This window comes from Xenopus laevis, chromosome 3L (assembly GCF_017654675.1).
Source record: "Xenopus laevis strain J_2021 chromosome 3L, Xenopus_laevis_v10.1, whole genome shotgun sequence".
Taxonomy (NCBI): Eukaryota; Metazoa; Chordata; class Amphibia; order Anura; family Pipidae; genus Xenopus; species Xenopus laevis.
The window spans coordinates 137,549,619-137,572,999 of NC_054375.1; the positions used below are offsets into that span (position 1 = coordinate 137,549,619).

Genomic DNA, 23,381 nt, shown 5'->3' on the forward strand with positions numbered 1-23,381 from the left:
CATTAAAAAATATTGGTGGCCACACGAGAAAAAAAAATTGGTGGCCAGGGGCCCCCCCCCACATTGGCCAGGGCCCCTTAAAGTCCATGCCTTCCCAAAGTCAGCAGCTCTCAGAAAGATGGGGGGCTTGGCTAATCAAGTAAGCGTGGCGTGGCCAGGGTACCCTCGGGGCCCCCTACAACTCTCCCCCCTGTCCCCCCTGATGGCTGCCCTGCTCCCCGAATCTGCCAGTGTGCCCTGACCCTAAGTGAGTAGATAGCCTCTTCTTATGAGGATGAGATGTAACAATAGAGGGATTTTCCCAAGGCCCAAATGCATACACTGTATCAGCATTGAGTCTGGGCTTCTCCAACTCCATTACATATTTTTGATTTTCAAGAACTTGTAGCTGTACTAAAAAACACCATATGAAAGAGTTTATGGATTCCTTTCCCAGATCTATGAAGACATATCAGCAGAGTGAGGCTAAAGGCCTTGTTCACTAAAAAAGGCCTGTTGACATTAAGAACTCGAGCAAGTTCAGATCCTGATATTTTTCCAGTTTTCCAAATGGCTACTTTGGTCAACAGCTCATTGGTCAGACGTTTAATTCATACTATTGATGTGATCAGTCTTATGTCTGGGATTTTTTCATCAACCATGAATTTACTATGGAATCGTGGTTTAAGAGGGCCTGAAAAAAAAAAAATGCAAGGTATGACAAAGAAGAGATTTTAAACATCTGACGGCGACAAGAAGTTGATGATGGATGCAAATAGAAATACCAGTAATGGTGGCCAAAGGATTCTGATCCACTTTCGTGTCATTAACAGTGATTTATAAAAACGAATACTAAACTACTACAGGTGTAAGAAGGTGATTGGATTGTGTGTATGAGAAAATGTATTGAATGTGTTAAGTGAATGTGAGTGCTGTAAAAATGTTAAAGTAATGTTTAAGTGATTGAAAGTGTTAAATGTGTTGGAAGACTGTAATGTGTAAAATGTACCACAAGATGGCAGTGTTGTCATGTAAATGGATGATAAAGGTTCCATGCTGGGTAACAGAGGGAAAGCACATGTACAGTATTGAGAATAGCACATGCACAGTAAGTGTCAGGGTAGTGTTTAATTGAAGAAGGTATTTAAAGGGGAGACACACCCAAAGGTTTGTACACATGCATTTGGATTTAGATAGAGAGAGGGCACAAGTGTGAAATACTAGGTATTTCAGATAGTCAGGACTATTTAGCATGGGTAGTTAAGACCCCAACGAGGAGGTAGTGGCATATGTGCCAAGGCTAAGCCAGTGAGGGTGCAAGTGGAAGTTATAGGAAAAAAGGACATCCTGAAGGAGGGGGAAAAGAAAAGTCCTATCCGGAGTAGGCCAGAGGGGCATAGGTCGTATGCCAGACTGGTAGGACCGGAAGGTGTCACAAGGAAATTCCTACCCTGAAAGGTCAGTGGTGCACTGGCGTGGTGTTAGCCCGGCTGAAGCAGGGAGGTGGTGAGTAACCCTGGAAAGGGATGTCCTTCAGAAGGTTTCGGGAAAAACCTTTGTGTGTTTGGAGTGTTGGCTTAGCCAGCAAAGGAGAAGTGTATCATTGCCGTGGATTGTATATCTATATGCCCTGATGTGTGAAGAGTCATCTGATCCAAAGAAAGTGTGTCCAAATAACCGGTTCAAGTTTGTTTTATCATCAAGAGTGTGGACTTTAATCTTTGGATCCAGTTGGGTTTCCATGGTGACAGTGTTAACCCCTTCCTACCCTTTCATAATTCGGTGTTAACCCTTAACTCCCCTTACAAAGGTATGGGTCCTGTTATCCAGAATGCTCGGGGCCTAGGGTTTTCCAGATAACGGATCTTTCTGTAATTTGGAACTCCATACCTTAAGTCTACTAGAAAATCGTTTAATCATTAAATAAACCCAATAGGCTGGTTTTGCTTCCATTAAAGGAGAAGCAAACCCCCATCTAATAAAAACCACTACCCTCCATAACCCCTCTCCCTGCTCCCCCCGCAAAGGAATTACCACAAGTAAATACCCCTAAGACGGTAATTACCCCTTGTTGCAGAGTCAGCGCAGCGGAGGTCACGGGGGCCATCTTTAGCTGCTTCGGTAGTCTTTATGTCTTCTCCCAGCGCTTCGGTAACTTTCGTCACTTTCGCGCATGCACAGCTGTAGCGAGCCGGGGAAATGCTCCAACTGCGCATGCGCCGATACGGCACTTCCTTACTGAGATTACCAAAGCGGCTAAAGATGGCCCCTCGTGAGCTTCACTGCGCTGACTCTGCAACAAAGGGTAATTACCGGCTTAGGGGTATTTACTTGTGATAACTCTTGTGCGAGAGTGAGCAGGGAAGGGGGCTATGGAGGGTAGGGGTTTTTATTAGAAATATATTATATAGAATATGATATTTAATAACGTACACAAAATATTTTTTATATCATGAGAAAACGTTACGGTGAGAAAATCCAAGAACTACAAAGAATAATCTAATCTATAACCTTTTCAGTTCTTTCCAGTACAACAGTCCTTTTTCTGACATGTACATAAAGAGTAATAAATATGTTTATTAGTGATGGGCAAATTCGCGCGTATAATTCGCGAAATGGCGCCGGCGTCTCGTTTTTGACGCCGGCGTCCGTTATTTGACGCCGGCGTCTGTTCTTTTGGCGAAATTGCGTCGGCGTCCAAAAAATGCCCATCACTAATGTTTAAAACTTTGCCTCTCCCACTCAGAATAATAATACAATAATTTAATAATAATAGGTAACTCACCATCCTTTCTTCCTTCTTTGGCGGATTGCGCAGTAAGACACATAGAGGAGAGTAAATGAGGTTAAGAAGGCCAATGATCACCATTAACAAGGGGAATCCAATGGCTTTTGCAATAGCTCCAGCAACGGATGGACCTTAAAGGGAAATGGACAATCAACACCTTTTGACCTGCTTCTTTTTTTACTTACAAAAGTTCAAATTAAAGGATAAGTAAACGTTAAAAATAAGTGAATGCAAAATTAATGAGGGTGCAATGCACATTCATTATTTATTTTTTTAAATTTCAAGATATTAAAAGATACATGTCCTGTTAATATGAATTTTGCTACAACAGCACCACCTGCTACATAGTAACATAGTAACATAGTAACATGGTAACATAGTAAGTAAGGTTGAAAAAAGACACACGTCCATCAAGTTCAACCTTTTTTTTTTTCTTTTTTTTTGTTGTTTTTTTGTTTTTACATCTGCCTAACTGCCAGTTGATCCAGAGGAAGGCAAAAAAAAAACCATCTGAAGTCTCACCAATTTGCCTTAGAGGAGAAAATATTCCTTCCTTACTCCAAAATGGCAGACTAGTCCCTGGATCAACTTGTACTATGAGCTATCTCCCATAAACCTGTATTCCCTCACTTGCTAAACACCATTCAAACCCTTCTTAAAGCTATCTAATGTATCAGCCTGTACCACTGATTCAGGGAGAGAATTCCACATCTCCACAACCCTCACTGTGTCATTTACTGACCAGTCTGACCACCAAGTAGTCAAGGAAGTTGTCAGGAGAAAGAAAGCGGCTGCTCTGATTAAAGCATTGACTTTAATGCATGTGGGGCGAGAAAATTTGTTGCGTGTAAAAACGTCCCATTGAGTTCAATGTGTTTCCAAATTGTTTGCCGTTTCGTGAACTTTTCCACCGTTTTTTTGCTAATTTTTCAGCGAAGTGAAATGGGACAGATTCACTCATCACTACTCCTAACACTGATAGTCCTCTAATAATTCCTCCATATGTGTAGGCCACACATTATTTTTGAAGATAATGTTGAAACAAATGGCATATGCTGAGATGTGTTCTGAAACTAGGCTAAAAATGTCAAGATTGCTAGAAAATTGCATACTATACCTATTGCATATCCAAAGCTGATAGCAATGTCAGAAATAGCGTATACTCCACCATAAACCGAGGAATGGCGCAAGTCTACTAGATAGCCCATGATTGGCATTATGGAAGAGTCCACTATTCCAAGGCTAATCCCTATGCCAGCAATGGGAGCAATGAGTCCAAAAATATTAACTGCTAGCGACATCTGCAAAAGAGAGAGGATTCATGAATGTATCAGGAAGTTATGTTGCTTGGTATTCATTCTAATTTGTACAGAACAGACTGGGGGGGTTACTAGCTGGAGTACTTTTGAATAGTGATGGGTGAATTTGGTGCATTTCGCTTCACCACAAGATTTGTGAAACGGCAAAAAATAAGCGAAACACGAATTTTGACGCCTGTGTCAATTCTGACGTTCGTGTCAATTTTGACGCCAGTGTTAAAGTCAATGGCTGTCCGAATAATGTTGACACACGTTGGTTTTGACGCGAGTGCCTTTTCAGATGCGAGTCCAAAGTTTTGCACATTTCACGAGAAATTCGCAAATTTTTCAGCAAAACGAAACGGGACAAATCCATCCATCACTAGTTATCGGCAGAAGACTTGAATACCAGTCGACTCGTTGATCAGGCAGGCCAGAAAATTTTGATCAGGCTCCTTTAAAGGCACCCGAACATCGACCATTGTAATTGTTAGATATGGGTAGAATTCTATTGTTTCTACCTGTATATCTACCTGTATATCTGACGATTCAGCTCTTCACGTGTGTATTAAAACAAATAATCTTTCTTGGAAACATCTTTTCCAGGAAAGAGTGTAATTGTAACGTTTATGGCCACCTTAAAGAGATACTGACACCAGAAAATAACCTTTTTTTTGTATTTGTCATAACATTGCTTTTGAATGCTGTTTATAACGTTGCCATAAAAGTATTTGTTTGATGCTTTTACATTATCTTTCTTACCCCTGTGTCCCTCTAGGAGGGGGCTGCCATATTTGTGCAACAATAGTCCATTAGCATTAGAAACTCTAACTGACAGACTCAGAAGAGTCAGGTTGGCAAAACAGTCAGGTTTAGGGAATTCAAGTAACAATTAATTACAAAAGCAGAACTATCAGAAAAAAACAATCAACATGACCTATAGGTAACTTTTAATATAAATTAATATTTTGAAACGAAAATGTTTATTGTCAGTATCACTTTTAAGTCTGACTCTATTATGGTTTCAACATCTTGTAATTTAAATATGAGTTTAAATCCTATTTGAAAGTTCAAGCAAAAGTTAGAATACAATTTTTATTCCAGACCTATAAGAGGAACACTGTTATGTTGTATGTTATGGTCATTATGCTGTTATTTGGGATGCACCGAATCAACTATTTTGGATTTGGCCGAACCCCCAAATTCTTTCGTGAAAGAATCGTCTGAATCCCGAGCTCAATCCGAATCCTAATTTGAATATTCAAACTAAGGATGGGAAGGGATGAGCAACACGTCATTAAAGGAACAGTTCAGTATAACAATAAAAACTGGGTAAATAGACAGGCTGTGCAAAATAAAAAATGTTTCTAATATAGTTAGTTAGTCACAAATGTAATGTATAAAGGCTGGAGTGACTGGATGTGTAACATAATAGCCAGAACACTACTTCCTGCTTTTCAGCTCTCTTGGTTTTCACTGATTGGTTACCAGGCAGTAACCAATCAATGACTTGAGGGGGGACACATTGATCATAACTGTTGTGTTTGAATCTGAGCCGAATGCTGAGGATCAATTGCAAACTCACTCACTTATGTCCCAGGTGGCCCCCCTTAAAGTCATCATCATCATCATTTATTTATATAGCGCTGTCAAGATACGCAGTGCTTTACTGCAGTTATAGCAAACAGGGAATAAATGGTGGATAACAGACAAGGATTACAGAGTACAATAGGGTTTACAAACTAAAAGGTTAGGGTACAATTGAGACATTAGGATTGTATAAACACTTTGTCATTTTTGATACAGATTAATTAAGGCACATCGAATAGGCCTCTTTAAACAGATGGGTCTTTAAGGAGCGCTTGAAAGTTTGGAAGGAAGGAGAAAGTCTGACAGCTTGTGGCAGAGAGTTCCAGAGAAAAGCAGAAGCCAGAGAGAAGTCTTGTAGACGAGAATGGGCAGAAGTGACCAGAGGAGAAGTGAGGCGAAGATCAGAAGCAGAGCGAAGATTTTGTGAAGGAGTGTATTTGGAGATTAGAGATGAAATATAGGGAGGGGTTTCATTATTAAGGGCCTTGAATGTGAGTGTAAGTAATTTGAATTTGATTCTAGAAGAGATTGGGAGCCAGTGAAGGGACATACATATGGGAGCAGCTGATGTTGAGCAGCGAGCTAGATGAATGAGTATAAATGATGATGATGATGATGATGATGACTTTAAGGGGGGCCACATGGGACATAAGTGAGTGAGTTTGCAATTGATCCTCAGCATTCGGCTCAGATTCAAACACAACAGTTATGATCAATGTGTCCCCCCTCAAGTCATTGATTGGTTACTGCCTGGTAACCAATCAGTGGACAGCAAGAGAGCTGAAAAGCAGGAAGTAGTGTTCTGGCTATTATGTTACACATCCAGTCACTCCAGCCTTTATACATTACATTTGTGACTAACTAACTATATTAGAAACATTTTTTATTTTGCACAGCCTGTCTATTTACCCAGTTTTTAAAGTCGCTGACTAACTCAGAGTTAGAGAGCTGAAAAGCAGGAAGTAGTGCTCTGGCTAATATGTTACACAGCCAGTCACTGCAGCCTTTATACATTACATTTTTGGCTAACTAACTATATTAGAAAAATTTTTTTTTTTGCACAGCCTATCTATTTACCTAGTTTTTATTTTTACACTGAACAGTTCCTTTAAAACATTTTTTATTTCCTTGTTTTGTGACAAAAAGTCATGTGATTTTAAGGATTCGGATTGGGCATGGCAAGGCACAAGAATTCAGGCGAATCCGAATCCTGCTGAAAAAGGCGAATCCTGGCCGAACACCGAATCGAATCCTGTATTTGGTGCATCCCTATTACTATGTACATTATATGGTCATTCACTCACACAAAGGAGGCAGATTCCCAGCAGGGCCATTCCAAGCAGTGAGCACAACCACCTGGATTAAGAAAAAGAATAAACAGTGGAACAGTATAATTCCCAAATCCTTTTTCTAAAGGAACGCACAAGCAGTTTCATGTACAGTACTCACCTACCAAACTTGTGGGAAATAATGCCGAATACATTGGTGCAAACAAGGTATGAAATTGAGGTTGGCAAAAATACCAAACCTGAAGAAAGAAACCAGCGCAAAATGTATAAGTGAGAGTTATGCATCTATGCATTTATTCCATGTATTGCTATAATTAGTCAAATTCATAAAAAGGCTATATTTATCAAAGTTAAAAAACAAAAAAATACGTTTATTTGCTCAAAAAATTGGTCATGTACTATTTTTTTATGTTTATATTTTTATAGTAATTTTCTAAAAATGTTTTTTGCTACTGATTTTGTAGGAGTTTTTCCACTTATCTAATGGTGTGTGGCTGCCTTTATTATTATAGTCTTGTGATGCAGTAGCCTTAGCAATAGTTCTGAGAATAATAGAATATTATAGGTAGGGTAATATAATAAAAAGTAGGAAGTTTGCCATTTCTAGTAAACTATAGTAACCATAGATTTTTCTGCAAACAACTAGATGCAACCAGTTGCTTTGAGTAACTAGACAAGCAGAAAACTAAAGGCCATTTATTTCATTACCCCTATGACTTACAAGCCATGGAGTATCTGGGGAATAAGGTGGACTACTGTGTTCCTACTTACATTGGTACACTATGAGGGTTATTTACTAAAATCAGAATTTTTCTCATTTTTTAAATATAAAAACCACAACAAAACTCTAATACCCGATTTCACCTTATTTATTATTATGATAGCTCGATTTAATCGGTTCAGTTAAAAACTCGATAAAACCGAGCGAAAACCCAGATCTTACAATTTTTTCTGAGTTTTGCTCCAAACAGTCCAAATGTTTGGATTTTGCCCCGAAAAGTCTGAAATGATCGGATTTTCAGGCTAATTCCAGCGCAGATTACATAAATTTCAAAATAAGATAGCGACCTTTGCCATTGACTTATACGCAGGTCTGAGATTGTGGATTCAAGATTTTTGCTGCATCGGACTTTAATAAATAGCGTTCATCTTCCGGTGTCTTCTTTCTTCAAATTTCCCGAGGCAGATGCATGCGCAGTTTAATGAAATAGACGACTTTTTAGTTAAAGTTCAGCTTTTCATTCTATTGCGCATGCGCAGCCGCGTGAAGGAAAGAGGAAGACGGAAGAAGATCGCTCCGTGGTGCTCACTGGTATAACCCCGGGCCGGTGCAGTTTTCTGCTGATAGGAGCACCGGCCGGGTTTCAGGTAAGTCAATACAATCACTTGGGGGTGCCTAACATTTGGCACCCGCAAGTGTATAAAGACTTTCGTTCTCCTTTAAAAAAAAAAATTGAGTTTTGCCCTAAAAGACCCTTCCGGAATTTAGTAAATAACCCCCTTTAGGTCCCATTCTTTCTCACCACAGTTTTCCATCTTAAGTTTTGTCAATTGGGAAAATGCAATCGTAGAACATACCAATCTGCCAGTCTGGGGAGCACATGCTTCCTAGCATCCAAATGGGAAGGGTGGGTTCTAGCATCCCAATACCCATGCTTGTAATACAAAGGGACCCTGTGAATAAACAAACAAGAATACATTTCCAAATTTGCCCAACAGATCTAAACAGAGCAAAAATAGGATAAATGGTGACCTGTGATTCAATCAATACAATACAATACAATGTATGACTTTGTTAGGCCATTTTATACCATGGACATAATGTAATAGCAGCAGCAAATGTCCTCCAGGCAGACAGTTTTTCATGCACTAGGGGGTATTTTTGCTTTCCAAGGTTGTCACTAAATAGCTGCAAGAATTCTGGATGTCACCATGGAAAGAAATCGGACTCTTCTTCTCTCCTCTAGTAACTATCATTCTTATATAAATTGCAGTCTTACCAGCAGCAACCAAAATGTATGGGTCCTTCAGCAGAGAAAAGAAAGATGGAGGAGCAATGGCCTACAAGGAATGAAAGAGAATCACTTACAGCAAATACACAGTAGTTTGTATCCATTATAGTGTGTCATAGCCCAGAAATCCCATTATTACCTGATTGTTCCTAACAGTTATTCTATAGGGACAAATATGGAATATGCTTGTACAATGTACCATAAATATAGCTTGGAAACTCTGTTAATAATGTACTTACTGAGGGCGATATTTTCGGTGTAAGAATAAACAGCTGCAGGGCTAAACAAAGAGAACAGCAGATATTAGTTTGGCAAAAAAACAGAAAAGAAAACAGCTACTTCACTGTATTCACTTTATTGTATACAGAAATGTTAAAGGAAAACTATACCCCCAAAATGAACACTTAGGGGCTGATTCACTAAGGGTCGAATATCGAGGGTTAATTAACCCTCGATATTCGACTGGGAATTAAAATCCTTCGACTTCGAATATCGAAGTTGAAGGATTTAGCGCAGATAGTACGATCGAACGATCGAAGGATTATTCCTTCGATCGAACGATTAAATCCTTCGAATCGAACGATTCTAAGGATTTAAATCCAACGATCGAAGGAATATCCTTCGATCAAAAAAAGTTAGGCAAGCCTATGGGGACATTCCCCATAGGCTAACATTGACTTCGGTAGCTTTTAGATGGCAAACTAGGGGGTCGAAGTTTTTTTTAAAGAGACAGTACTTCGACTATTGAATGGTCGAATAGTCGAACGATTTTTACTTCGAATCCTTCGATAGTCGTAGTCGAAGGTCGAAGTAGTCCATTCGATGGTCGAAGTAGCCCAAAAAAACTTCGAAATTCGAAGTTTTTTTACTTCGAATCCTTCACTCGAAGTTAGTGAATCGGCCCCTAAAGCAACAGATAGTTTATATCAAATTAAGTGACATATTAAAGAATCTTACCAAACTGATATATATATATATGTAAGTAAATATCACCCTTTTACATCTCTTGGCTTGAGCCACCATTTCATGATGGTCTGTGTGCTGCCTCAGAGATCACCTGACCAGAAATACTACAACTCTAACTGTAACAGTAAGAAGTGTGGAAGCAAAAGACATAACTCTGTCTGTTAATTGGCTCATGTGACCTAACGTGTGGTTTGTTTGTGGGCACCCTGAATCCTATGATCCCAGGGGGCGGCCCTTATTTTTAAAAATGGCAATTTTCTATTTATGATTACCCAATGGCACATACTACTAAAAAAGTATATTATTATGAAAATGGTTTATTTACATGAAGCAGGATTTTACATATGAGCTGTTTTACTCAATATCTTTTTATAGAGACCTACATTGTTCGGGGGTATAGTTTTCCTTTAAGGCTATATAGGGGTTATTTATAGTGATGAGCGAATTTTTTTCGCTAGCCATAAATTCACAGTGAAATTCTACATTTCGCCATCTGTGAATTTATTTGTGAAACTGCAGCAAAAGATGTTTAGAGGAAAAATTAGCTGCGACAAAATAAATCGGCAAAAATGATGCAGAGACAAAAAAAGTTGCCATAAGAAAAAACGCCCATTGAATTTAATAGTTACATAGTTACATAGATAAATCACTTTGAAAAAAGACAAAGTCCATCAAGTTCAACCCCTCCAAATGAAAACCCAGCATCCATACACACACCCCTCTCTACTTTCACATAAATTCTATATACCCATGTCCCCTCGCAAGCATCTTTTTTCCAGAGAAAACAACCCCAACCTTGTCAGTCTCCCCTCATAATTTAAGTCTTTCATCCCTCTAACCAGTTTAGTTGCACTTAGTCTCTGCTCTCTCTCCAGCTCATTTATATCCCTCTTAAGGACTGGAGTCCAAAACTGCACTGCATACTCCAGATGAGACCTCACTAGGGACCTATAAAGAGGCAGAATTATGTTTTCATCCCTTGATTAATGCCCTTTTTTATGCAAGACAGAACTTTATTTGCTTTAGTAGCCACAGAATGACACTGCCCAGAATTAGACAACTTTTTATCTACAAAAAACCTTAGATCCTTCTCATTTAAGGAAACTCACAACACACTGCCATTTAGTGTATAACTTGCATTTATATTATTTTTGCCAAAGTGCATAACCTGCATTTATCAATATTGAACCTCATTTTCCAGTTTGCTGCCCAGTTCTCCAACTTAGACAAATCACTCTGCAAAGTGGCAGCATCCTGCATGGAACCTATAGTTCTGCACAATTTAGTATCATCTGCAAAAATAGAAACAGTACTTTCAATGCCCACCTCCAGGTCATTAATAAACAAGTTGAAAAGCAAGGGACCTAGTACAGAGCCCTGCGGTGCTCCACTAACAACACTGGTCCAATTAGAAAATGTTCCATTTACCACCACTCTTTGTAGTCTATCTTTTAGCCAGTTCTCTATCCAGGTACAAATACTATGTTCCAGGCCAACATTCCTTAATTTAACCAGTAACCTTCTGTGTGGCACTGTCTCAAATGCTTTAGCAAAGTAAATCACATCCACTGCCATCCCAGAATCAAGGTCCCTACTTACCTTCTCATAAAAAAAAAAATAAGTTAGTCTGGCAAGATCTATTACGCATAAAACCATACTAGCACAAACTCATAGTATTATGATTTTCTATGAAGTCCAGTATCTTATCCTTTATTAAACCTTTGAAAAGCATTCCTATCACTGACGTCAGACTAACTGGCCTATAGTTTTGAGTCTGAGAACGGGATCCCTTTTTGAATAGCGGCACCACATTAGTAATTCACCAGTCTCTGCATTTGGAAAAATTGTTGCGTGAGTAAAAAATTGTCACGGGTAAAAGAAATTATGACTCCCATTGACTTCAATGCACTTTGCGAACTTTTCACAGACAGATTCGCTCATCACTAGTTATGTAGTGAATAAAAGGCACTACGTTTGCCATGGGGCAACCAATCAGCAAGTAGAATTTACTAGTCACCTGTTTAAATGCAAGCATCATATTGTTTGCCATGGATTACTGCCACAGGGCAAATTTTGTGCCTTATAATTATTAAATAACACCTTATAATACATATATGGGATAAAACGTATGTGGTCCAGACATCAGGGGAGTGTGTACAGGTTACTCTTCTTACCCCCATCCAGTAGGGCCAAAGCTGCAATGAGCAGGAAGGGTGAGGCCTTCCCCACAAATTCATACATAGCAGAGCCTAAAGGAGGTCCAGCTGTGACAGAGACAACAGAAACAAGTGATTAAGAAATAAAAGGCAACATTAGCTGCAAATTAGACAAATAGTTTGTGCACACAGAGCAGATTTCAGCCAGAAAACAAACAGGTGTGCTTCAAGCCACCTGACATGAGGCACAAGTAGTATTGGTATATTCTCCAGTAGCTGAGAAGCTTCCATGAGTAAGAATCGCCTAGAGAATATACAGTAAAGGAAGTGATAAATAGCTGTGCCTGCCCTGATCATGATGCCTGCGCAAACAGGTTAAAGAAAAACTATACCCCAGAACAATGTAGGTCTCTATAAATATATATTGCTCTAGCTCTCTCCTGCACTACCCTCTGCACCTAGCTACTAGAACCCATCTCAACTCTCTCATTCAGAATAAACCAAACTATGTACTTACCAACCACCCCCAGGACAACACCTCCAAGAGCGATTCCCATTGCTTTTCCTCTTTGGAAGTCGTCAGTGTATATACTTGCCACCATGCCTAGACCTTAAACAATACAGAAGAGAGTGAGCACATGCAGCAGCATCACTGGTGTGTCTGTAAAAGGCTACAGTACATAGGAAGCTCAGAAACACACTCAAGCAATATAGAAAATGCCTCATTTATGAAAGATGGGGCAGTTATTTATTCTGTGGCCTCTTCTTCCATTACTGATCTTATCATTGATCCAGTCCTCTCTAATTTCTACCAATACAATCTGTTTCAAGTTCACTCTTTTTGTTGGAGGCAATCTATATATCTTAGAGCCAATTTACCTGTTATCCAGAATGCTCAGGTAATTGATCTTTTCATCGAATAGGCCAAAATTCGGTTCGAATTGAAAAAACTTCGAATATTCGACCATTCGAAAATCGAAGTACTGTCTCTTTAAAAAACTTTGCCACCTTAAACCTGCCAAATTGTTATGTTAGCCTATGGGGACCTCCTAGAACCTATAGCCAGTATTTGGCTAAGCTTCTAGAAGTCAAAGTTTTTTTTTTGAAAATCGTTTGATCGATCGATTAAATATATATATATTATTGCTTTCAATAAGGATTAATTATATTTTAGTTGGGATTAAGAACAAGGTCCTATTTTATTATTACCGAGAACAAGGAAATCATTTTTAAAAAATCTGGATAAAATAGAGTCTATCAGAGACGACCTTCCTGTAATTTAGAGCTTTCTGGATAACGGGTTTCCAGATAATAGATCCCATACCTGTATTAACTGCTTCAAGCACATACCTCCACAATGAAAGGTAAGTTGGTCAGTTCTGTACAAATACTATGCTACGATCCCAGCACTATTTATCCCCTGCCGGCTTTAATATTCTTCTGTTGATGTTTCTTGACTTTTTCGAAGAAACGCCTAAAGGCAAAAACTACTTCCTTGTCTTTACCTATTGACTAAATTTTTAATTATTTTTTATCTCACTCTGTTGCTCCTTCCTTTCATGTACTGTGTCATTGCAAAGTAGAGACACTCTACAAACTAAACTTTACATACATTTACATTTTCCATAGAATAATCATCCGTTAAATTGCATTTACTGGGTTTTGTCCTGTATGTGTATATTGGAGATATGCTAACATGATTTACACTGAACAAACATATTAGCACATCAAAGTAGGCATAATGATCTCAATATGTGTCACAGATCTTTCTAAGCAGAGAATCCATTGAAAAAGACAATCGCAGGCATCATTTTAATGATACACATTCTAAATTATGCTATTCCCACTCAATATTGGGCTTCATTTTTTGCCACAACTTGCATCCAATATGTAGAAAACACACAACCAGAATTGGGACATATGGGGACAGATTTATCAAGGGTCGAATTTCGAGGGTTAATAAACCCTCGAATTCAACCCTCGAAGTAAAATCCTTCTTATTCGAAGGATTTAGCGCAAATGCTTCGATCGAACGATCAAATTATAATCGTTCGATCGAACGATAAAATCCTTCGAATCAAAGGATTTTTATTTGATCAAAAAAAGCTTAAAAAAGTGCTGGGGAAGGTCCCCATAGGCTAACATTGCAGCTCGGTAGGTTTAAAGTGGCGAAGTATGAAGTCAAATTATTTTTTAAAGAGACAGTTCTTCGACTATCGGATGGTAGAACCATTTTTACTTCGAATCATTCGAATCATTCGATTTGATCGAATTTGACCCATTCGATGGTCGAAATACCCAAAAAAAATACTTTGAAATTCAAATTTTTTTTTTAATTCGAATTCTTCACTCGAGCTTAGTAAATCTGCCCCATAGGGACAGATTTATCAAGGGTCGAAGTAGGCTATCGAATAGGCCAAAATTCGATTTGAATTTGAAAAAAATTTGAAAATCAAAATTTATCATGTACCGTCTCTTTAGAACCTATTTGGTGGACTTTGAAAAATCAAAGTTTTTTTGGGCAAATACTTCATTTCGAATTCGATCGAATACACTAAAAACTTTTTTAAATAAATTTCGATTTGAATTTCAAAGTTATGGGAGTTCAAAAAAACTCCCATTACATCGAAATTCGACCCTTGATAAATCTGCCCCTAAATAGCAAAACCACAAATGAACATTTAAAGGAGAATATTGATGGATCACTCCACCTGCTTCTATTTTTCCATCAGAACCCAACTTATTACAGGTAAATAAAATAAAAATTGTCTTTCAACTAAGCACATCCTGTTCTGCAGGATTCATTCCTGCTTCTAAACTGCATTACTGTAATGAGAAACTCAAGTTGGATAATAATCAAATGGGTCATTAACATATAAAAACAAATTATTCCCATTCACACCCCTATGTTTGATTGTGGATAGTTCTACAGCCCTTATCAAGTAGGATCAACTCATCAGTTTAGCCTGCTTGGCTTTAAAGTTAAAGGGATACTGTCATGGGAAAAAAAAAATTTTTTCAAAATGAATCAGTTAATAGTGCTACTCCAGCAGAATTCTGCACTGAAATCCATTTCTCAAAAGAGCAAACAGATTTTTTTTATATTCAATTTTGAAATCTGACATGGGGCTAGACATGTTGTCAATTTCCCAGCTGCCCCCAGTCATGTGACTTGTCCTGCACGTTAAGAGAGAAATGCTTTCTGGCAGGCTGCTGTTTTTCCTTCTCAATGTAACTGAATGTGTCTCAGTGGGACATGGGTTTTTACTACTGAGTGTTGTTCTTAGATCTACCAGGCAGCTGTTATCTTGTGTTAGGGAGCTGTTATCTGGTTACCTTCCCAATGTTCTTTTGTTTGGCTGCTGGGGGGGGGGAAAGGGAGGGGGGTGATATCACTCCAACTTGCAGTACAGCAGTAAAGAGTGATTGAAGTTTATCAGAGCACAAGTCACATGACTTGTGGCAGCTGGGAAATTGACAAAATGTCTAGCCCCATGTCAGATTTCAAAATTTAATATAAAAAAATCTGTTTGCTCTTTTGAGAAATGGATTTCAGTGCAGAATTCTGCTGGAGCAGCACTATTAACTGATTCATTTTGAAAAAAAACATTTTTTCCCATGACAGTATCCCTTTAAGGCTGAGGACACATGGAGTGTTTGTTGTCTCTGCTGCTCTCAGTCTGCGTTTTTTTCTGCAGGACGAGAGAAGCAGATCCTCTCCCTACCCCAACTCCATTTATCTGCATTTAAAAATACAGCTTCCATAAAGTGGATGAGACTTGTTACCTGCAACAACGATGAAGGAGCTTCCAATGCCCTGCAGCATTCGGGCCAATAAGAGGAATATGTATGATCCACCAAAGGCAAACGCTGTGCATAAAAGGGAGAGAGAAAGAGAAAGAGAGAGCTTCTTAATTTGTCCAACATGTCAAATATAATCGTATTTTGGACAGAAAAAGCCAGTGCAGGGCCCCCATGTTTCCTCTCTTTCTACCATCAGTCAAAAAACAAAATAACTGCAGTCTTGGCAAAATTAACCTGGAATTTTCTGAGCAATGACTAAGTATACTTTATTGTTAATTTATGTTGGTTTCTGTTTGCATTAATATGCAAAATGCCTGGAGCCAAATGCCTCCAGGTGACAGGATAGGATAGTCAAGAAACTGGTTTGCACACATGCTATCAAATGCATAAGTGATACAAATAGTAAGTGACAGCATAGATATGTAATATGGGAGTGGTAGAAAAGTCCAACAGGGTCATGTCTAAATTCACTTGTCTCCCAATATATGAGGTAAGGGATGCAAGATAAGAGAAATACTCACTGAAGATTGATATTAACATGATGACAAAGCCAAGAAACATCGGTAAGCCATATCCAACCCTAGAAAAAGAAGAAGTGTTTGTGCGGAAAGCAGCTAAGGTTGTATTTTTAAAATAATAAACCTGAGTACTAAAGGGAAATCTTTTTACAGTTTATTAAAAGTACAATGAAATCCTCCAATAAATAAAAAGATTTATACTGGGTCCCTACCAGCAGAATCATGTTTTAACAGCCTGCAATCTTATCTTGAAGCTGCGCTATGTCATTGACTGACCATGCTCTCCTTCCTCCTTCTGTTACTGGTTGCACATTTGCCCATACATATCGGGGGCATTTGGCACTTTGGAAGCAAGAGGAGATGTACAAACCAAAACTGACTATTCCAGAATGTCTACTCTGTGGCCATAAAGAGGCAGAACTACAGACTGGCCACTAATTCATATATACAATTGCAGGATAATTTGATCCTTTGAGAGCCTAATTGATCCATTTCCAAGCTTTACTGGAATCAAAAAGAGTGGATGCATTACATTAACAGCTGTCTATCAGCATAGCCTTACCTGTTAGTGAACAGACTCACAATGGGATTCACCAGGATATGCACCATAGATTTTGACGCAATGAGTAAACCAACAGAAACATTCTCCTCTCTTAGAAAGTGTGTGTCTTTTCTGCAGGGTTCCTTCAAGAGACCCTTAGTTGAATTCATATGTTCTTCCGAGTACAGAAGCTCACTGTACCTATAGTACAGTAAACGGCTTAAGAAGGATGAAGAGTCTGGCGCAGGAATGGAGGACAACTTGGTTTTAGCCATGGTTTTATTCAGGAACTCTGATTCATAAAGGTAATCTGGGATTACTGGAACTGGACAAGAGAGAGAAAAGTATTTGCTACTTGCCACTTTCTGATTGGAAAACAAAAAAACATTGAATTGTCATAATGAAATGGATATTTTGAGACTCTACAGAAGGCCAAGAGACCCGAGCCTCTTGGATATAGAGCTTCCTAATGCAGGTCAGAGTAAGACATTCTTATTAACCTAATTTAGTTTTGGAAGATAATGCAGGCAGTGAGGTTTCTGCTGAAACTTGTTTCTAAGGCAGAACATACCCACAATGGTTAAAAGCAGGTTATCCAAAAGCAGAGCCAAGAAAACGACCACTACGACTAGATGGGGTGACTCCCGCTTTTCCTTCAGCCATTTAAAGCAGCCGCATTCCATCATGATAAAGGACCTCCTGAGGGTAAAAGATATGCATTATAAGCAAAGGAAACTGCCAGCCATGCTGTCCAACTTGTGGTGCAGGTATGGGATCCTTTATCTGGAAACCCGTTATACAGAAAACTTGAATTATGGAAAGGCCATCTCCCATAGACTCCATTTTGTCCAAATCCATGTTTTTTAAATGATTAATTTTTTCTTTATAATAATAAAACAGTAGCTTGTACTTGATCCAAACTAAGATATAATTAATTCTTATTGGAAGCAAAATCAGTCTGTTGCATTTATTTAATGTTTACACAATTTTCTAATAGACTTAGGGTAAGAAGATCCAAATTACAGAAAGATCCTCTATCTGGAAAGCCCCAGGTCCCAAGCATTTTGCATGACAGATCCCATACCTGTATTAACTTAACTGGTATAGACCAATTAGAACATTAGTTGATCAGTGGTGGGTTTTCTGAATACACAAGGGTTGAAGACAGGCCCGGACTGGCAATCTGTGGCTTCTGGCAAATGTCAGAGGGGCTGCTATAAGGTGCCATAGAAAGTCACTATTTGGTGGGCTGGTGGGGGCTGTTTGGGTCTCTGTGTGGGCTGATTGGGCCTCTGAGTACCTGAAAGGGCAGGGCCTATTTTGATTCTCAGTCCGGATCTGGTTGAAGATATAGCATTATTCCACATTGGGAATGCTGACTGTATGAGACTGACCTGTAGGTGGACTGACCTCCATTCTGGAGAAAAAGTCCTTACTCTGGATTCCTACTAAGGACTGTTTTAATAAATAGGCAAAAGAGGCATTTGCCAAGAACCCACCAGGACAGGGGGCCCACAATCAGACCTGACTGAATCAATGGTATAACCAGAAGAGCTCAACAATTTCTTGTCCTTTTTTGCTTTCATTTTCTATGGAAACAAATGTTCTTGAGGAATCCTCTAATAAAATGTTGGTTTCTTTAGTGGAGATTTTTTTGGTGTTTTCATTACTCGTGCCATTGAAGTCAGTGCAGAGTGGTGCAACTAGATCTCATGTCTACTTCCAGCAAGTACAGACAGCACTATTACAAATGTATTGGTGGTGCCTGTGTAGGCCCACTGGGATATAAACACATCAAACACAAAATAAGCCTTCCCCTTCCTTAGTTCATCAAGAAAATGATACTTAGTACAGTTTTCAAAACCTTCTTGGTTCTCCTTATTGTTAGTTTAGTGTTATGACTGCAATGGCTTGTGGGATCTTACACTTTGCAAAAAACCCATATGGTTAAACAATAACAAGCTGAACAATGTACTTACCCAAGTTCTGCCATTCTCTGCTTTGCTTCCTGGATCAGCTCTGGGAGGAGAAATATTTCATCATCTGAATAGTTTCTACATTTGGGACATTTCCATCAGCTAAAGCCAACATGGAGAGTACAGTTGTAGGACAGTCATTGTAGCTAAAAGTAACAAAAAAATGTTATACTACCATACACTATCATATTTCAAAAAGAAGGTTCTCCCTAGAAGGGTATGTTTGTAGCCAAGCAGTCCCAGGGTTTCCCCATACTGATTATCTGTATAAGTGATATTCGGGCTATTAGAGTTTATGTTTCCCCTTGGTCCATGATATAAAGAGTTGTAAATACATGGCCAGATACATGCTGCAGACCACTCTTAGTATGTATGGGACTAAAACCATCCTCTTTCCAGGATGTTATGTGATTAGTCATGTTCAGATACTAATAGGGTAAATCAGATAATCCTTTCTGCTAAGGGCCATGTATATTGCCCACAAATGACCACACTTAGTGGCATGAGTATCAGCATGGTACTCAAAATGTGGCGTATAAAAGATCTGCTTATCTGGTGACCTGTTGATCTAAGATGAGCAGCCTCAGCTACAAACAATGCCATGTGGGGGATATGAACACTATATAAGGAAGGAACATATTTGATATTGGCAAATTTGCGACACTGAAGATGTTGTGATAGATAGATAGATAGATAGATAGATAGATAGATAGATAGATAGATAGATAGATAGATAGATAGATAGATAGATAGATGATAGATACATAGATGATAGATAGATAGATAGATAGATAGATAGATAGATAGATAATAGATAGATAGATAGATAATAGATAGATAGATAGATAGATAGATAGTATATAGATAGATAGATAGATAGATAGATAGATAGATAGATAGATAGATAGATCGATAGATCGATAGATAGATAAATATAGACAGATGAAATAGATAGATAGATAGATAGATAGATAGATAGATAGAGATAGATGATTTTTATTTAATCAAAGAATTATTATTAGCTTGAGGTGAAGAGATGAAAAGGGTTCTTGTGTGCCAGTTTGTATAAAAAGAATATAAAGTACAGGTATGGAATCCATTACTTGGAAACATATTATCCAGAAAGATCAGAATTATGGAAAGGCCCCATTTTATCCAAATAATCCAGATTTTTATAAATGATTTGTTTTTTGTCTATAATAATAAAACAGTAGCTTGTACTTGATCCAAATTAAGATATAATTAACCATTACTGGAAGCAAAAACAGCCTATTGGGTTTATTTAATGCTTAAATGATTTTGTAATGGACTTAGGGTATGAAGACCCACATTACAGAAATATCCATTATCTGTAAACCCCCAGGTCTCGAGCATTCTGGATAACAGGTCCCATACCTGTATATAACATTTTAATGAGTGAATCCCATTAAGTTGAGTCTGATTCAACCCTAACAGACATGTATGAGAGTAAACTCAAAACTTGAAATGTTGAAAAATATCTCCAATGGCCTTGGGGGGGGGGCAAAGTGTTGGCATTAAAAATGAAAGAGCTTTGTTTTAGAGGTAAAGGATCATTAGAGGAACTATGTGTTAGTTTCTTACCTTGTTGGATGGTGGCACTTGCTTGTTGCTTCCACTGGAATGATACCTTTAGCCAGAAGCACAGTGTCTCTGCTAATGGAGGAGCTTGCTGAATGTTAACAAACCCACCCAACCTGTTCTCCTTCATGGACCTGAATATCCTGCTCACCCACATAAGAGATTTGGATGTCGGCCACTTGAAAGGTGTTTGTGCCAGAGTGTATGACAAAGAGACTCAAAAGCAATATCTCTGAGGAACCCATATTATGAAAAGAACACCCACAAGTACATTAAAGGGGTTGTTCACCTTTAAATGAACTTTTAGTATGATGTAGAGAGTCATATACTGACACAATTTGCAGTTGGTTCTCATTTCTTATTATTTGTGGTTTTCGAGTTATTTAGCATTTAATTGAGCAGTGCAATTTCGCAATCTGTTTGCTAGGGTCCCAATTACCTTAGCAACCATGCATTTGTTGCCATACAGAGCGTTCGTTTTTAGATGGGGTCAGCGACCCCCATTTGAAACCTGGAAAGAGTCAAAAGAAGAAGGCAAATAATTAAAAACTATAAAAAAAATTCTATGTAAAGCCTGATGGTGGCATTCCACCTAGGGATGCACCGAATCCACTATTTTGGATTCGGCCGAACCCCCGAATCCTTTGTGAAAGATTCGGCCGAATACCGAACCGAATCAGAACCCTAATTTGCATATGCAAATTAGGGGTGGGAAGGGGAAAACATTTTTTACTTCCTCGTTTTCTAACAAAAAGTCACGTGATTTCCCTACCGCTCCTAATTTGCATATGCAAATTAGGGTTCGGATTTGGTTCGGCCAGGCAGAAAGATTCGGCCGAATCCGAATCCTGCTGAAAAAGGCCGAATCCTGGCCAAATCCCGAACCGAATCCTGGATTCGGTGCATCCCTAATTCCACCATATAAATAAAAATTGTACTGTGTCCCTGAGAAATTTGTGTGATGTTACTTAAAAAAAGTGCTGTCTCCCTAAATACAGCTACATAAACCCATATTGGTGGCAAAACAACCCTATTCGGTTTTCTTCAATGTATAAATATTTTTCAGGTTTTAGACACAAAAAAAAAACCTTATCCAAAAAACGCCAGTTCCCAAATGCCTTACCTGCAGTCACAAATTAATTGTGTTGGTCTCCCACATGAAATACAGGAACAAGATGCAGGAAGAAAAACTTTTAGGGGCACATTTACTATGGATCGAATATCGAGGGTTAATTAACCCTCGATATTCGACCATCGAAGTTAAATCCTTTGACTTCAAATATCGAAGTCGAAGGATTTACCGCAATTCTTCAAACGAACGATCGAAGGAAAAATCGTTCAATCGAACGATTAAATCCTTCGATTCGAAGGATTTTAATCCATCAATCGAACGATTTTCCTTCAATAAGAAATTGCTAGGAAAGCATATGGGGACCTTCCCCATAGGCTAACATTGGTGCTCGGTAGGTTTTAGGTGGCGAAGTAGGTGGTCGAAGTTTTTTTTAAAGAGACAGCACTTCGACTATCGAATAGTCGAACGATTTTTAATTCGAATTGTTCGATTCAAAGTCGAAGTCATAGTCAAAGGTCGAAATAGCCAATTCGATGGTCGAAGTAGCCAAAAAATACTTTGAAATTCAAAGTATTTTTCCTTCTTATTCTTCACTCGAGCTAAGTAAATGTGCCCCTTAGTGTAGGCTTTTATTTTTAATGTGGCTGTTAAAGGGCCATTTATCAAAGGTCAAATTTCGAATTCATGGGAGTTTTTTAAAACTCCCATGAACTCAAAATTCGACCAATCGAAATTTATTATAAGAATCTAATTATTGTAACTTGGGTGAACAGGATCGACCTGTAGCAAATTAAATTTTTCCGCAAGTGCCTCAGAGCCCCTCTCTGCCAAACGGGGGTGAATGTATGCATATGCAAACTGAGTTTGGATCTAGGCCAGCGGGGCCCACGGGTTTTTTCCCGGTGTCCCGCCAGCAAAGTCTGACCCTGGGATCGACCCAAAAACTCGATTCAAGTTTTTTCTCCAGGATGGCTGCAAACAACTTAGAACTGATCCCTCTCTCATTGACTTAAACAGCTACTCAGCAGCTTTTTTGTTAAAGTCCAAATGGCAAAACTCGAAACTATAAAATCAAAATTTTTAGTGGGACAAAAAAAACAATTTTTTCGAGATTAATTATACACCGAGGATGGAAAAAATCTATATTCAAAAATCCTCCATCTCAGACCTGCCGGGGTTATATACACGGAAAGTAAATGGGAAAGGCCCCTATCCTTTTTTTGGAAGTTTCTGTGGACTGCACTGGAATTAGCCCTAAAATCCGAATATTTCGGGCAAAAATCCCAAATACTCAGACTTTTGGGAAAAAGCCGAAAAAATCGTGCATTTAATTTCGGGAAAGAAATCCGAAAAAATTGTACAATTTGAGTTTTCCCCCCGATCCGATTAAATTGTGCTTTTTTAATAATAAATAAGGTCAAATCATGGATTCTAGTTTTCTCAGACTTTTTTTAATAAAATTATCAGAAAAATTTGGATTTTGATAAATAACCCCCTTAATCTCTGGGAAGGGCCCTCACTGACTTAGTGGAGGAAAGGTGTTGCAGAGCTACAACTCTCATGCCGATTAAATCATTTGGGAGCGAGTGACCCTTAAAGGATAAGTAAACCTGTGAAGTAAGTGAATGTAAAATTGATGAGAGTGCTATTCTAAGCACTTTTGCAATTTACATTCTTTATTTTTATTTAAAAAATTCTAAGATGTTAAGGGAAAGAAGTACTTATAACATGAATTAATTTTGTTACAACAGTGCCACCTTCTGGTCAGTTTCTAACCGTGCTAGAGTTGGGGA

The 23,381-nt window shown here is 38.5% G+C and overlaps 1 protein-coding gene across 2 annotated transcripts; it reads right to left on the reverse strand.

Annotated features, from left to right (window-relative positions):
* On the reverse strand, positions 1-20,641 carry LOC108711606 (chromaffin granule amine transporter). Of its 2 annotated transcripts, XM_018253494.2 has the most exons (16): positions 20,520-20,641; positions 18,921-19,063; positions 17,513-17,640; positions 16,963-17,266; positions 16,404-16,462; positions 15,865-15,948; positions 12,596-12,688; positions 12,097-12,186; positions 9,196-9,236; positions 8,945-9,005; positions 8,523-8,618; positions 7,105-7,183; positions 6,960-7,011; positions 3,885-4,068; positions 2,765-2,898; positions 1-673 (listed from the first exon to the last, which is right to left on the reverse strand). In XM_018253494.2, the coding sequence occupies exons 2-16, from the start codon at positions 18,932-18,934 to the stop codon at positions 614-616; spliced, it is 1,479 nt and encodes a 492-aa protein (XP_018108983.1). In that variant the 5' UTR covers positions 18,935-19,063; positions 20,520-20,641; the 3' UTR covers positions 1-613. The 2 variants fall into 2 exon arrangements, with proteins under 2 accessions (XP_018108983.1, XP_018108985.1); XM_018253496.2 differs by lacking the exon at positions 12,097-12,186.
* Positions 20,642-23,381: the final 2,740 nt, after the last annotated feature.

Coding starts and splice junctions, on each gene's coding strand:
- LOC108711606 (XM_018253494.2), bottom strand. Junction 12,689..15,864: donor CTCCTTCATCGTTGTTGCAG/GTAACAAGTCTC, acceptor GTATTGTTTAAG/GTCTAGGCATGGTGGCAAGT. Junction 7,184..8,522: donor CTCCCCAGACTGGCAGATTG/GTATGTTCTACG, acceptor TTCTTTCTTCAG/GTTTGGTATTTTTGCCAACC.